This window comes from Neopsephotus bourkii, unplaced genomic scaffold (assembly GCF_033783945.1).
Source record: "Neopsephotus bourkii isolate Nb327-2 ecotype Australia unplaced genomic scaffold, CSIRO-AGI_Nbou_v1 NB_1615, whole genome shotgun sequence".
Classification (NCBI taxonomy): Eukaryota; Metazoa; Chordata; class Aves; order Psittaciformes; family Psittacidae; genus Neopsephotus; species Neopsephotus bourkii.
In genome coordinates, this window is record NW_026902090.1 from 1,954,065 (window position 1) to 1,969,468 (window position 15,404).

At 44.2% G+C, this 15,404-nt stretch overlaps 1 protein-coding gene across 3 annotated transcripts in view; it reads left to right on the forward strand.

The window, feature by feature from the left end:
- SUFU (SUFU negative regulator of hedgehog signaling) overlaps positions 1-15,404 on the forward strand; it is a 90,298-nt gene that overhangs the window by 50,459 nt on the left and 24,435 nt on the right. For 2 of the 3 annotated variants that reach the window (XM_061372562.1, XM_061372564.1), the window contains exons 4-8: positions 19-161; positions 2,669-2,754; positions 4,793-4,865; positions 9,142-9,298; positions 10,836-10,947. In XM_061372562.1, coding sequence (XP_061228546.1) covers positions 19-161; positions 2,669-2,754; positions 4,793-4,865; positions 9,142-9,298; positions 10,836-10,947 — 571 coding nt within the window. The remainder of the gene's footprint in view (positions 1-18; positions 162-2,668; positions 2,755-4,792; positions 4,866-9,141; positions 9,299-10,835; positions 10,948-15,404) is intronic. The other variant, XM_061372563.1, reaches the window with a different exon arrangement.

Below are 15,404 nucleotides of genomic sequence, written 5' to 3' on the forward strand. Positions count from 1 at the left end.
TGCTTGTCTTTCTTGCAGAAAACACCTTCTGCAGCGGTGACCATGTATCGTGGCACAGCCCTTTGGACAACAGTGAATCCAGAATCCAGCACATGCTGCTGACAGAAGACCCTCAGATGCAGCCGGTGCAGACTCCTTTTGGGGTTGTTACTTTCCTACAGGTATGAGCCAGAAACAGTGGCTCTGAGTGTCACCTCCCTGGTGTGGAATGCAGCTAATGTGTACATTTAATTTAGCTCTGATAAGTCAGATGATTATTATCCGGTCTTCCACCTTTCTTCCTTATTTGATTACCATGGATTTGATCTTCGAGTTGTTACTCTGGAGGTATTCAGTAAGCATTTTACGGGGATTGAGCAATGGCATGCTCAGCTCTCAAGATAGAGGTCTATCTGATCAAGAGAAGTTTTACACCCTGCAACAGAGCTGGAGTTGAATATTACGGTACTGCTCTGAAATTCCAAACATGAACATAGGGGAAAAAAGCTGAGAGAAACGCTTTTAAAAGGTAATGTAGAGCTAAATTCAAATTAATTCTATGGTAAGTGATCCACTGGTTTGAGTTCCAGGAAAAGAAGAGTTTGGAGCAGAACTCAGAGTTGCTTTAGCATTATTTAATGGCAGAAATGTAGCTTGCAGCATTGACACAAAGACTCTTCGGGGGCTAAGTGAGCTTTCCTATATTGATGTGCTGTTTAAGAAAGGTTCAGTTTTGCTTTGCAAAAGAAACACTTAAAAATTCCCTTGCAATTGAACCTGACTGTTAGTGAGGGGAGCTTCCTTGGCCAAACAGGTTTGCTTGCTTTCCCAGAGTCCTTCTCAGTGGTGTCTCTTAGAGATGGGCTGCTTTGGATATTTTTAAATTGCATATTGAAGTTAATAGCCTTAGTAGAAGAGTTTATGCCAACTGGTTATTTCTTCCTGCTCTATGGAAAAGTTTCCATCCTGTGGGAAAATGCAAGTGTCTGTATTTTACAATATAAGCTTCAAGTTGCTCCCATTTGTCCTTCACTAGTAGTTGCAACATGTAAGTGGAAGCTCCATTTCCATAGACCTACACAAGGTAACTGCTGTGCAAGGGCAGAGGCCTTCCTGAATTTTCTGAGGTGCCCAAAAGTCCCTGTTTCATCAACAAGAAAGGGATGGGTGTGGGTTTAGTCAGTGAAAGGTGAGTTGTGGGACCTGGAAGGAGAGAAGGTGCCAAGATAAGCAGGGTGATTCCTGGCTGATTCCCCAGTTAGTGCTGCATGAGTCCTCATCTCTCCTTTAGTGCCCAGCTGTGCTGGATCAAAGGACAGTCAACTTGTTTCATCCTGAGGCTCTTGGCCTCTCATCTTCCACAGCACATATGGTTGACTTAGTTTTCCCCTTTGTTTGATGCTTGTTGTTATGGATTTATTTTGACCCTTGAGGATAAACGATTGCAAAAAGAAAAGAATGAACACAAATTAATTTCCTGTTTAGAGTCTTGCTGTTTGTATGTAATTAGTGAGTGAAGGCCCAGGGAGGGGTGTCCTGAAGCAAGGGTGATTCAAGCCGTTGCTGGAGGAAGCCTGGGAGATGGGTGGGGATGAAGTGCGTCTCCAAGGGCTGGGTCCTGAGAAAGTGAGGTCTGCAAGGGGCAGGGGAAGTAGGGTATGCAGGGCTGGCTGTGTGCTGACGTTGATGATTTTCCACACAGATCTCTATCAGTGCAGATTCACGCTTGTGGCAAAGGCGCATCATGCACTTCTGCTTGCTGCTCTTCAGAACTTAGTTTTCAGCTTTTCTCCTTTCTGATAAAACGTCAGTTCAACAAATTTTGGCCAAAACTTCAGTGTCATTGGAAAAGACTTAGAGTATTGAGGAAGAAAGTAGAAAAGCACGGCTAAAATAACTTTTCATCCCAAAGAGCGAATCATTATCCTCAAAGCCACAAGGCAGCAGATGATGGATCAGAAATAAACTGCCATCCTCTGTCAGCTGAAGGGTGTTTCACCCCTTCATCTGAAGTGGCAATCTCAGCTGCTGTGAGAGACATCTGCTATTGCTCAGTTATACCTTATACAGGAAAGCAAACACATCCTACTTTATACAGGAAGGCAGAAGTCTGCAATTGCCTGCAGTGGTGAGTGGATTATGTGATGTGTAAGCAGCTTTACTTTATGGTGCTGGGTAAGATGTAACCAACCAGTCAGCAAACTGAGTTGGTCAAGGATTTATAAGCACTGAAGCACTCCCTCGTGGCAGCAAGTCCCTTGCCTGACTGAAATTGCGGGTGCAGTATTGCATTTGCCCCTAGCAGTTGGCTGACAGAGCAGTGTTTTGCATGTGCTCAGACCCTAACCTGTCCTGTCTTGTATGGACTAGATTGAAAAGTGAGAACAGATTAGTGGATCTTCAGTAAACCCTGATTTATCATCAGGCTCTCCTCATAGTTACACACTGTGTGCAAGATTAAATGTTACATGACCAGGGCACTTCCCATGACAAGTGTAGTGAGAGGGCATAAGGAATTGCAGAATCCTTCTATTGTCTCAGGCTCAGTTTGTCCTTGCTCACCTACTTTAAAGATTGGTGCTTTCCCCCTGTACCTGCACTGTTTGATCCAGTACCACATGGTACATTTTCTGTACAGTTCTTGCCGGGTTCCCATTCAGTTTAGTATCCCTATTTTTATTTATTCCAGATTGTTGGGGTTTGCACTGAGGAACTGCATGCGGCTCAGCAGTGGAATGGGCAAGGGATATTGGAACTGCTTCGGACTGTCCCAGTGTAAGTGCTCATATAGCCCATATAGGGGAGCATTCCCGTGGAGAGCAACTCACTTGTTTATTTTCATTAACAGTCTTTAACTTGTTGATAGAACTTACTTAATCCTGTGCTGTAGCAAGAGATGGGAATTCATTGCAAATCTGTTCTCACGCAGAGACACTTAGATGGCAGATTAATGCGTGTAGAAGTCCACATGTTCATGGTGAAACAGAACAAGGTCTTGAAAACTTAATTTCTTTCCTTTTATGCCTGCAGTATTTTCTCATTGGCTCTTCCTGGTAGAGCTGGGATAACTTACTGATGACCTCTCTGTGTAGTTCAGAAGGAAGGAAGGTCTGATTTGCAATGCCTAGCAAAGCTTGGGGACTGAAAGTGAGAAAGTCACTCTTAAACTGGCCCCACTCTTGGTGAGCCAATTTAGAACACGAGGAGTGCTCATGCAAGTGAAGTTTATTGTTATTTCTCCCATAGCAAAACAAAGATGTCACTGGGTTAAGAAGGAGATCACTTTTAACTGTTAAATGATATGATGATGCTTTATTTGCTGCCTGGTTGCAGCTAAACTTTTTTGGCTTGCAAGTGTTTTGTTTAAATGTTTTCTCTTATATGTAGTGGAAGTTATTGCTATGTGATTGTAGTGCAAAAGGTCACTTTTTTATTTAAAACAAAATAGTTCTGCATATGTGTTCTTGGGTACAATAGTATACTCTCTAGTGTCACGATGGCCTTTGATTATTTGGAAGAGCCTTTGCTGATGAACTCTTTAAACTTGAACCTTTCCCTTCTAGGCACTACTATACTATCTCAAGCAGAGTGAATTTGTCTAGCTGCAAGCTTTGTTTCTGGTACCCCAAGACAATAAATGCTGCTTGCAGCTCCTTTTGCTCCTCTAAGTTAATAGAGATATAGCACCCCTCTCACTCTGTTCTCATATTGGTTTGGGGTATTTGTGGTGTGGTAAAAGCACCTTTCCAAGGATAAAACGGGACCCAAATGTGTATAATTCAAAGGCAAAACTGCAAACTACTAGGCTGGTGATGTGGAGTCGGGGTGAAAGTCCCTTGCTACCCCAGTAAGGAACTGAAGCAGGTCACACCTCTGCAGGTAATAATTCTCAGCTTCCAAAGGGATGTGAAAACAGAGTGGCTATCAATGCCTCTGAAAAACTAGAAAATACTAACTTTTATTGCTCCCATTTTAGGAGACTGTAACACAGACAAGGCCAGAGGAGGGGGCTTTTGACTACAATAATAAAGTGTCTCATGAAAATAATGACAATTTTTATGGCAATTCCAACAGACTTCAGTTTTTATTTCAAATGAAAAGCACCATCTGAGGCTGACTTCTGCAGTCTGCCTGCACCGTGACCCCAAGAAAAGTTTCTGAGTAGTTCATCTTCACAGTAATCCGTTTTCTATCACCTTTGTTGGGAAACATCTTGACCCTTCTGACTTTTAATGCTAATGAAGAACAAAGCTTTCCCTGAACCATCCTGAGTACTTGGCCATTAAGTACCAACTAGGTAAAATGTCTATTGTGAGGCTATTTATCAGAGCAGGAGGCTTTTTATGGTACTGAACGTGATTGCTGATCTCTTCAAAAAGTACAGTCCCACTGGGACCCTGCTGCATCTTTAGATATGTAGCAGAGGTATAAACCTTGCCCCTATGCTTTGTCCATCTTCCTTAGACCCAGGCTACATTGGACTTCCAGTCCCAATTCAGTTACTTGTAAGATTAAAACTCAGCTCAGTCTCGTATGAGTAAGTGGGCCCACACAGAGGACAGGGGGCCGGACTTGGTGATGCCAGACACCAGGCAAGGAATAGCTATGTCATGGAGGGCTTTTATTATGTATTTGGGAAATGTAAAGGACGAATGCATGTTATGAGATGTATGCACAACACAGAGGGGCTTCTAGGCTTCTTTTAAACTCTGTCTTGTGTTTCCTTCCAGTACAAGTCCACTCTGAGGTCTCTGCTGGGGAGTATGAGCTAAAGTGCTTGTTTGGTTTATTGACTTCCTTTCTTTCTTTGTAGAGCTGGAGGCCCCTGGTTGATAACAGATATGCGAAGAGGAGAGACAATATTTGAGATTGACCCACATCTACAAGTATGTCTTTAGTTTATAAAATGTCATGTCTTTTGTAGTAGCCAGAGGGAGAATTGGTTTAATGGTATAAACCGTTCTGTTATTTTCTATAAAGGTGCTGTTATCTTCTCAATGTTTGCTATAGTGCTGGAAAAGTATTAGAGACTCCCTTTGCTCTCTCAGAGGTGGTTCAGGACTGCACATATCCAGTCCCAGGTGGATGGCAGCTCTAGGAAGAAAGTTAGAGAAGGGGGACCAGGAAAACAGAATCTCGTTGATGAAACAAATTGGTAAGATTTGGGCTGCATGTTTTGGAAAGAAGGAAAATAGAAGAAGATAAAAGAACATAGAACAATACAAGATTTAGACATTATTAGGAAATTAATCCTTTGTTTTGTATGCAAGCATATGGAGATGTAACATGCAGAAAACTCAAAAACAAGTAAGTAATATTTTTTCACGGCGAATGTGATAGTGTAGCTCATTCCTGTAGGATGTCACTTGAGGCCAAGCAGTTAGTGTGGTCTGAGAAATAATAGGAAGCCAAAAGTATCTCATGCAGTTATTACTAGTCCATGTAGGAAGACATATTCTTCTTTAGAGGTTAAGTTAATTTCTAATGTTTAAAGATCAGCATAGGACCTCTATGGAGGGGGTCACAGTCCCATGGGCTACTGCTGATCCATTCGTTTAGGAGGCAGTTCTGCATCCCTTCAGCAGAGTTGTGGTACTGGGGCACATGTCTCCCAGGCAAATCCAGTGTGTTTCTGGCCTTGGTTCAGTGAATCACTGTGTATTTGCCTTTAACAGAGAACTTACGGCTTAGCCTGGTAGGCCACATGCATATATGCACGTTTTGTACAAGCCATTGCATTTGCTTATGGTCTGCATGTCTGCATCTGCTAACCCTCAGTTGCCTCACAGCATTTCTTGTTTTGAAAGCTTACAAAGAAAGCCAAATTCTACTTTTACTGTTTTTAAGGTTTTATTCGTCTAAAATAACCCCAGTCTGAGACACACACAAAAAAATGTTCCACAAGTGTCCCACAGTGTGGGAACTAATGCCACGGCGGGTCCTATAAAGTTTTTAGGCTCTTCAAAATGTTGCCCTGTTACCTCCTGGAGGTATTTCTGTTCTCTGCACACTGGTGATTCCTAATGATAACAGGGTTTTCTTCAATTTACTGTAAATGAAAAGGAGCTCAGCTTACTGGAATCTGAGTCAGCCACAGCAAGTTAAGGCAAATAGAGTACCTCTGCCTCACCAGTGTGTCCTGCCTCCGAAAGCTGCTATGTCTGTGGTCCTTCCGGACTTCCTCACATTGAAGACATTCCTGTTTCTGTTCTCTCTTGCCCGTGCAGTAGTGTGTGTGCACAGATGTGTGTGTGAACCTCCTTCCTGCTCTGCTGCTGCAGCCCCTGGGGATTCACAGGGCGAAACCTGCTCCTGCGGTGCAAGAGTCCCAAAAAGAGCCTTTGCTGAGTGCAGGGAGCTGGACTGGGCTCAGCCATGTTATGCACCTCCTGCTCTAATTAGTGGGGAAAGGATAAAGTGTCATTCACTTGGCATTTTCTTGGTGGTGGTACAGGGTGTGTGAGAGGTGAAAGGCAGCACTGGAAGATAGGTGGAGAGGAAAGAGAGAGCCGGCAGGGAAAACAGACAACTTTCCCCAGAGCAGACAGGCATGGTGCCTGCCTGGGAAGCGGGCAGAGCTTGTTTTGAGGCTGCATTGTGTCTGTGGGAATTGGTTGAGGCCTAAACCCAGCCCTGGCAGCAGCAGCTGTACTTTCTGTTCGGAGTTGCTGAGAATGGATCCCAACTAAGATGTCATCCCAGGATGTCGGCAATTAACACTGTGGCAACGCTGGCTGTTTTCTGTTCAGCCAGGCTTCCCTGTAGGCCATTCAGATTTCCCTGGCAGCACTGTCAAGCAATCCTTGTTGGTCCCCAGCTCTGCGCTGATTCTCAGTGCTTCGCTTCTGTTTTAGCAGATATGTCAGAAGAGAATAAAGCTGATTTGAATTTCCTGAGTTGTGGTTGCTGCTCTGCGGGTCACACTGCAGTGCTCTGGCTCATGCAGAAAGGGATCAATGACTTACAAGAGCCTCAGAGCATCCCTCCCACATGCTGAGAGGAAAATGGGACAGAAACATCCTTTCTTTGAGGAAAGAAAAAGCTGAACCTCCTTTGCCCTGGGCTACTCCAAGCTCCTGCTCGGACTGCCCTTTCAAGGGAGGAAGAAGAGCTTCTCAGTCCAGGCACATCTCTGCTGACTAAAGATGGACTGAAGCTGTGCACTGCCCCAGCTACTGGTTAGGCTTTTGGGGGTTCCCCCCCCCTTCAATACTTGCAAACGTTATAAAAAAGGCATGCAAATTTGACTGCCTTAGGCCAGATCGTTTCCATCAGCCCCCCTTGATCTCCAGGGGATGCCAGCAGAGCTGTGCTTCTTCCCCTGAGGAAGTGCTCTGCAGACCAGCTGAGATGCAGATGACGAGTCCCTTTCCCCCTCCCCAAGGCTCTGTGCACTGTCTGGGGGCCCCAGCTATGTCTGTGAGTGGGGGCCCTGACTTGTGGGGATGGAGAAGCACATCCCACAAGATTGTATTGATGGAGTCCTCAGGGCCCTTTGGGCTCTTCTGTTCCCTGCTAAAGGGCAAGTTTGGTGGTCTTCCCATGCTTCCCCAGTCACTGGAACAAAAAACAACCATGCTGACAAGGCTGATGTGGGTCCTCACAGAGCACTGCGGAGGGCTCCCAAAGGAGCCACGTGCTAAATCTCACTCTGAGCATTGTTCTGCATGTGTAGGATCGGATGTATTTTTACTTCTTTTTCCACAACTTCTATTTCTGGGTAAAACAACTAATTTTATGTTTAGGATATAACAAAAGAAAATCCCAGCAGATTTGTTATTTCTCAGATTTTCCTATGACGTTTTCATAGAAGCCAGATTCCCCTTGACGCCAGAGGAAGATCCCAATGAGGAGTAGGCTTTCAGGGAGAGAGGCAGACGGAAAGCAGTCTCATGAATGCTTAAGTATAAGTTAGGACTGCTCTGATCCTGCCCTCAGCCACGGGCTTGGGCCAAAGAGCCAGTTAAGGGAGGTGATCCAGCTGAAAGAAAGAGTTGGCTCAAGGGAAGGGGTAGGAGCACATGGAGGAGGGTGGGACTGCAGCCGCTAGAATTACATCAGTTTACACTGCTGTGCAACCACACCCTGAGCGCTTGTGCTTATCTTGGAGCTGCTCAGATCCTCTCTTGAATGGTCACAAGAACAGGCAATGCTCTTTCTAAGGCACTGCTGGGCAAGGAGGAACTGAATGTAAGCGGGTTTGGGAAGAGGTGACAGCGGTAAGAGCAGCCCTTCCTCGGTGTAGCTCAGCCCCGAGTTTGTTCAGCTCAACATTACCCCCTTGTGGGGCAGAGGTGGAAATTCAGACTAATGCCAGTTTCCCCAGCAGGTAGGTGTCCTGTGGAAGCGTTGGCTGTAGCTTACAGCAGTCTTGCTGGCTACAGATGCACACATCCTGGACAAAATGCATGGTGTCTGGGAGCATCCAGCTGCGTGTGGGTGGTGTATGACACCTTATGAGGCCCAAATGGTGGTTGCATGCTTGGAAAGTCCAACTTGCAAGGCAGGAAGTTTGTGTGTTTTGCTGATAAAGCTATGCAAAAGCTTTGACACTGTGAACAGACCTGTGTCTCCTTGCACATTTGCCCTTTGCTGAACACCCCAGCACACTGAAAAGCGCAGTGGTTGTCTGGTTTGCCAGTGATGAGCTCTCGTGAATGATGAGTCTCTCTTTGAGCGCTTTTCATTGTGGGATTCCGTGGTAATCTTGGAAAGAGAACAAGTCTATTCAGGAGTTTGTTGTCACTGACATACACTAGGTAGACTGCCAAGCTGTGCTTCATAGAGGAGTGTATAATGTACTTTGAGTTGGTGTAAAATCAGAGCTAACACTGAAAGTAGCAACACTGCATACCCCAATCCATCAGTTTCCACCTCTCCCTTTCCCTGCCTTGTGCCTGCTAGGGCTGTGTAATGAAGCAGTGGGAAAGGAGTAGGACTTCAGGCAAACCTGCTAGGGAAAAGGTTTGTTCCATTTCAGACCTGCTCCCTAATTTTGCTGAATGTGCAGTCACTGTTAGCTGATACATCAACGTATGGAGGACAGAGAGTGGAAACTGGCCACAAAGCAGGGTCATGTGAAGGTTGGGTTGAACCAGGGTGGGTTCCAGCTCGGGTTCAAGCAACACCCAAAAACATCTTGGGGTTTTGGATCTTTTCAAGCAGGAGAGAGTGGACAAAGGGATTGAGACAGATGGCTCAAACCTGAGTGGAGTGAGTGCCAAATGTGCCTGGGACGATCTCAGCCGGCCCCCAGAGGATGATGAAGACAGCAGGAGCATTTGCATTGGGACCCAGCCACGGCGGCTCTCTGGAAAAGGTGAGAGGTCCTGAACTGAGTCACTGTCAGAGCCTCTTGGCTTGTTTTCTGATGGATCTGGGCAGTGGGCTGAGTCATGCAGCATCTTGGGGTTCGTAACGAACACTACAGTTGCTGGAAGGCTCAGTATGCCACAGGAGAGGGAAAGGAATTCTGGTGTGGCCTCTGTGTAAGGCAGGGGAGAAGAAAAGAGATCTTTGTGTTGTTTTGTCTTAAGTGCTTCCTTCAGGTTTTAGGCTATTTCTAATCTAAATCTGCACAGTTAAACTGAGCACTGGGTGAAAGAAACCAGGACTGTGAACACCTGCAAGGTGAAGCAACTGCATTTTCCTAGGCTGTGCTCCTTCACTAACATTGTCACTTCTTGGGGGGCAAGTTAGACTGATCCCGCACATTTCTGTAGCTGAACTCAAGTGATCTTGCAAATCCGGAACTCTGGAAAGAAGAAATAAATTACAGTGGAGTTCCCCTTTGCAGTGAGATGCCATCCCAGGGTACCAGATGTCATCGCCACTGCACGTGCTTGAAATTACACGTGTTGCCTTTCAAGTGCGTGAAACAATGTCAAATTGAAGGGCTTGTTTTCCTGGAATTAATAATGGTTTCCACAGGAATGGTGTCTTACTTGGTTTAAAGTCCATGGTAAAATAAAGAGGATTTAAATACATATAGGGTTCCTTCTGGCTCCTGTGCAAATATTTTGAGCTGCATTGAATCTAAAAAGGCTGTTTTCCCTCAGCTCTGCGAATGGAGAGCCCAAGACTGGTAAATGTGATGATATTTGTATAGCCTTCAAAAGACTTTTAAATTGTTTGGATATTTTTTTGTCTACCCAATTCCCACATTTCTCAGAAAAAGATGAGGAAACTTCTAAGAAAGGAAAGCAAGGCTCCTATTGAAGTATTTGGCCATTACACGTTATAGGAAGATGAAAAAGTAAGAAGACTGCATCTGAACTGCATAATTTGCAGTTTATTTTCAAATGTGAGCTTCAGGCTAAAGTTTGCCCTGGATGAAATTCCTTTCTTTTGTGAATCTTGTCGTTAATTAATCAACAGATTTGTAAAGCCAATTGCAAAAGCTTGGGAACATCCTTGCGCTCGTTTGGTAAAGGAACAAATTCCTGTTACGCCTAATGGGGAAAGTGGCTTCCAGTGCGAAGGCTGGAAGTGTCATGAGGTTCTGTGGGAGCTGCAGAAACAGCAAACACCTCATTTATGAAAGGATACAAAGCTACTCAGAATTTCCTCCTGAGGAGGGCTCAGTACAAAAGGTTCCAGCTCTCCTTGCCTGACACAACATCGCAGCCCAAACTGAGAGAATTCAGTCTGACTTTACAAAGTGAAATGGCTCCTGAGGTGCAGAAAGAGCTGATAAGAATTAACCCTTAAGGGATCTTCATTTCTTTCTGAAGGGGAAGTTTAGATGAAACACACCATAGAAACAGGCCTTAAAGAAAGTCAACCAACTGACATTTCCTTGTGGCTGTGAGGTTTCTGAGGACTCTAAGTCATGTTTAAAACATTTCTCTTCGCAGATACGGAGCAGATCAGGGAAACTTTGCGGAGAGGGCTTGAGATTAACAGCAAACCTGTTCTACCTCCAATAAATTCACAAAGACAGAACGGATTGAACCACGACCGAGCACCGTAAGTTTCACCCTGGACACCCCACACTCAGATGGAGGGCACGGGGAGGCTAAAGAGTTCAGTGTGGGAAACAAAGTTAAAGCTGGGTGGGAAAAGACTTGGCAGGGGGAAAGGAAGGCTGGCAGCAAATACTTGCACAGCACAAGGACAGAGGGAGAAGAGTTGTTCAGGTTGGGTTAATGGGCTGATACTCAGGAGGGCAGATTTTGAGGAGGGTTTTGGACAAACCTTGCTAATGCAAAGCAGCTCTGACTGTGTTCTGTAGAACCTGCTGTTCGTGATGTACAGTGATTGGAATCAGACTGGACTGAGCCCTGTAAAATGTACGGATACCTATAAAGTGTATGGTATCCAGAGAACTAGGTGGCATAGATGAGTATTTGCTGATGTTTTTGTCTAAGCATTTCAATTTCAAGCCCATAATTACAAACCTTTTGCTTAAAATGTTGGGTTTATCCCCCTTTTTATTTTTAAGTGACTTTGATCTTACCTTGCTTAAGCATGCATGTACCGGCAGTAATTACATACCAGTACCACCCTGCTCTCTAATAGTCTGTAGACTAACAGGTGATTTAAGTAGGACCTGGTGGGCCTCATTTGTAACTTGACTTCAGTGAATCTATAGGAAATTACCAGTGGTTTCAAGCCATCTCCAGTATCTGTACTTAGGTCTTTTGGGGTTTCTCCCCTTCCTCACTTTGGCTTATTTCAGTTGCTAATTAAATATCTTCCCACCAATCTTTATGTTTTCACCTAAATGATACAGAGAGGCATGCATCTTTGCTGTGCCCTTTCATCTTGGTATTTCCTTTGGTTTCCTAGTCTCCAATGAACATCTGTGCTTTCTTGTTCCAAGAGTAAAGATCATCATGAAATCAGGCAGGGACAGCATCCTGCTCTGTTTCAATTCCTGTTTCTTTCTTGATTCAAGCATTTCATGAGAAAAATATTCCTCATCCTTTGTTAGCACCCTGATGTCCTTTCTTGTTCCATTTTGTGGCTGACTTCCGATTTGCCTTGTATATGAATATTTCCAAGTTGCATAATCCTTTTGGGGGAAGTATTATGTCAGTTGCCAATGCTGTGTACTACAATAAGTAATATGAGATATTGCTGCTTATTAAAGAAAAATCTCAAGTGGCTTTATTATTGCTTTAGAAATAATCTTACTTTTGCTATATAGTAATTCTGTGGAGCCACATTCTGACCTGACTCCGATTTTGAGAAGTATTTCTGTGCCTAAAGTTTGGTCCTGTTGGCCCCACAGAAAAAACAAAATGATTTGCACAAGTCACACCCAACTTGGGAAGGCTCAGAAGTATTGAGCAGCATTTCTCACAGATGCTGGGCTCCTGCATGGATCTGCATGCCCAGCAAAAACTCTTGAGTTCACAGTGGTTGGGGACACTCAGAGACATTTGGGGTGCACATCAGATCAGGGAGGCAGCTGATTGGTAAGCCTTAATGCTGGGAGACAGTTGTTGCTTAGATAAGAAAGCTTTATGTTATTCAGGATAAGATAAACAGAGATGCACTCAAGACAAGGTGGTGAAAGGTTAGCAGAGGTCTAAGATGAAGCACACAAATATTTATCTGGGGTTTTAACTGTTCTGAGGTACAGAAAGGAAGGCAGGTCAAATTCAGAGCCTCATAGCCATGACAGTGCTCTTTGTTGCAAACTTCTCTTACCTATAGCAGCTGCACACCCACCCTATCTGAAGCCTGAGTGGTAGGAATGGCTGGTTCCCAGTGTTTGCCTGCTAGAGATCAATACATTTCTCTGAGGCCTATGGTTACCACTATGGAAACTGATAGCGAGTCTGTTTCTCCACAACAGCAATTTATTTAGGGAAAGAGAGCTGTCACCTGTGTGTCTTACCAGCAGATGGTCTGGTGATAGTACCAAGAGGTGTCCTCAATGCAAGTGTGGCATAGTACTTTCTTCCTCCATCTTAGTGACTTCTTTGAGAGGAATTTGGAAAAGGTCTTTCTCTACTTGTGTAGTGGCTTGTCTTCTACAATTCATGTACCGGATAAAATGGGACTTGCTGAGTGCATTGGGCATACTGAGAGGGGTGGTTTGTGCTGGAAAGCAGTGTTTACTCACTAACTGGTACTTAAATCAGGCCTGTTGATTATCCTTACTGTCTGAAACTTAGCAGTCACCACATTGTCCAGCACAGTGTGGTACAGGTAAAGCAGAAGAGGGAGATCTTACTAAGTCTCAACCTTTCTTAACACACTCTCTCAGCATATCTTGCGTGTTTCAGCAGCGTTGCTCAACATGCTATAAAGTACATGAGCATGATCTGGAGACTCTTGTCTTCAGCAGCTACAGAGGGATGTAACTTAAAAGAGTTTAGCTTTTGCATGTAGTAATATATCTACATCATATTCACTACAGATAGCTGCAGTGGCAAAGGATGAGACACAAAAGCAGAAAACCAGTGCAGATACAGTAATTTCATAATACTTTCAAGCACCTGAGATGAAGGACAGCTCTGCACATAGATCTAGTCCTTCTGGTGCAATCCTTGCTTGAGCCTGATAGGTTTACAACTCAGTTCTGTCCTTCAGTGTAAATCTTGTGTAATCAAAGGCAAGTCATTTAGCTGTTGAGCTTCAGTTCTGAATCTATAAAATGGGACTAATAACAATGTCATCTTCTTGAGGCACCACAAGGATAAATATGTTAACGATTACGAGGTGGTGGCTGATGGGAAGCAGGCTTGTGTGTAATCATATCCTGCACTGTACACACCAGACCATAAAATATCAAACCCATGGTTCATTGCAAGGGTCCTGTGAATAACTACTACGTTAGAGGCTCCTTGGGAACTTGACAGCAACGCTGTTGGGGCATGGCAAATTGTTTCAGATCCCAAATCTGCTTTCCATAGGGAGCACTGCAGAACCCCAGGCTGTCAAATTTGCACCCAAATGACATTAGGATCTTAAAGTCTGACACAGACTCTAATGGAATTGTGCAGAAGAGGAATGTGCTGTTTATTTATCATAGATTTGCAACCACCAACTGCTTTCCTAGTAGCTTTCTTCCCTTTCTTTCATCTTAACCCTACCACCCACACACAATAATCTATCAGAGCTTAAAGGCGACAACCTGTTCTGCATTCGGTGTCACAAAATTGTATCAGAAGCACTCAAACTCTCCAATATTTATTGGTATAAAATGTGGAGGATCCGAATTCCATACAGATTCCACTGCTTTTGTGTAGTTACAGTTTTCAGCACTTACACAAAAGCCTCCCTTTGTTTGGGTGCAGATAGGACTTGATTCAGTGTTCTGGCCCCAGCAAAGCACATACTTACATGTAAAGCATGCATACTACCAGTTGTTCACTGTCCCAGAGTCCTAAAAAAAAAGTTCCTTTGAGAAAAAACTGGTTTCTGTCAGAACCATGTTGGGCAGCTGTGGTACTCCAATTCATTAGTGTTATTACTGTAGACTGTGTAGCCCTTTTTCTCCTAAGGATATGAATAAAAGCACTCTTAATGCTTAAAACTGCATCAGACATCTGTTTCTCAAAATGACTGTTAGCTCAGTTTGTAAGCAGCCATTAAATCAGTTCATACACATTAAACAAAAGAACATGTAAATTAATCTTTGGAAACATGACTAATCATTTCAACCATAGGTAACATAATACTCTCGATTACTGCTTGGAAAAATGGGGTGTGTGTGAATATAAATGTACTTTACAGTGGTGCATTATTTCTTTCTTAGGACCCTTTAGCACCTTAGTAGGTGCTGCTCAGACAGACAGAAAGGCAGAGCTTCCAGTTGCCTGAACCATACAGATCCACTCTTGGTATAGCGAGCTCTTACCCTTAGGGAACATTGAGATGTTAGGCTAAGCCCTGCTGCTGCTAAGACCTTGGAGGGCTGGAACCTCCAGATGTCAGAGTTAAGTGACGCTTGTGGAGTCTTGCTTCATTCAGTATTTCATTTCTTATTTCTTCATGTAGTAAGTTCTGGAGCCGAGTCTTTAGTTTTCCGTGGTAATTATCTCTCTGCTTTCCTGTGAGGTAGGCAAATAGTATCCCCACTTTGTAGAGGAAGATAGAGGAGTTAATTTGCCACAGTTGCAGTGAGAGCCAGGGTTGGGATAGGGGAATTCATGACCTTTTCCACCCCTCAAGGGTCCCCTTGATCACGCAATGTTGCTGAAAGTGATGTTTTTCTGCCCCTTGGCTGACTCAGACCGTTCTACAGCTCCTGTGAGCTGAGGCATGGAGTAGAAACCTAGAGCTAGCACACTGCATTGCTGCACATGCTGAGGCTAAAATGATCACTAATTGCTACATTTCATTGTGCCAGGAGTCAAGTAATGGCCGTGTGCATCCTTGTGTCTAAAGGTGAGGCTTGAGTGTTCGAAAAAGGTCCCCCAAGGCTGCGTCAATGAGGCTTTTCCAGCATATTTCTGCTGTTTATCGCT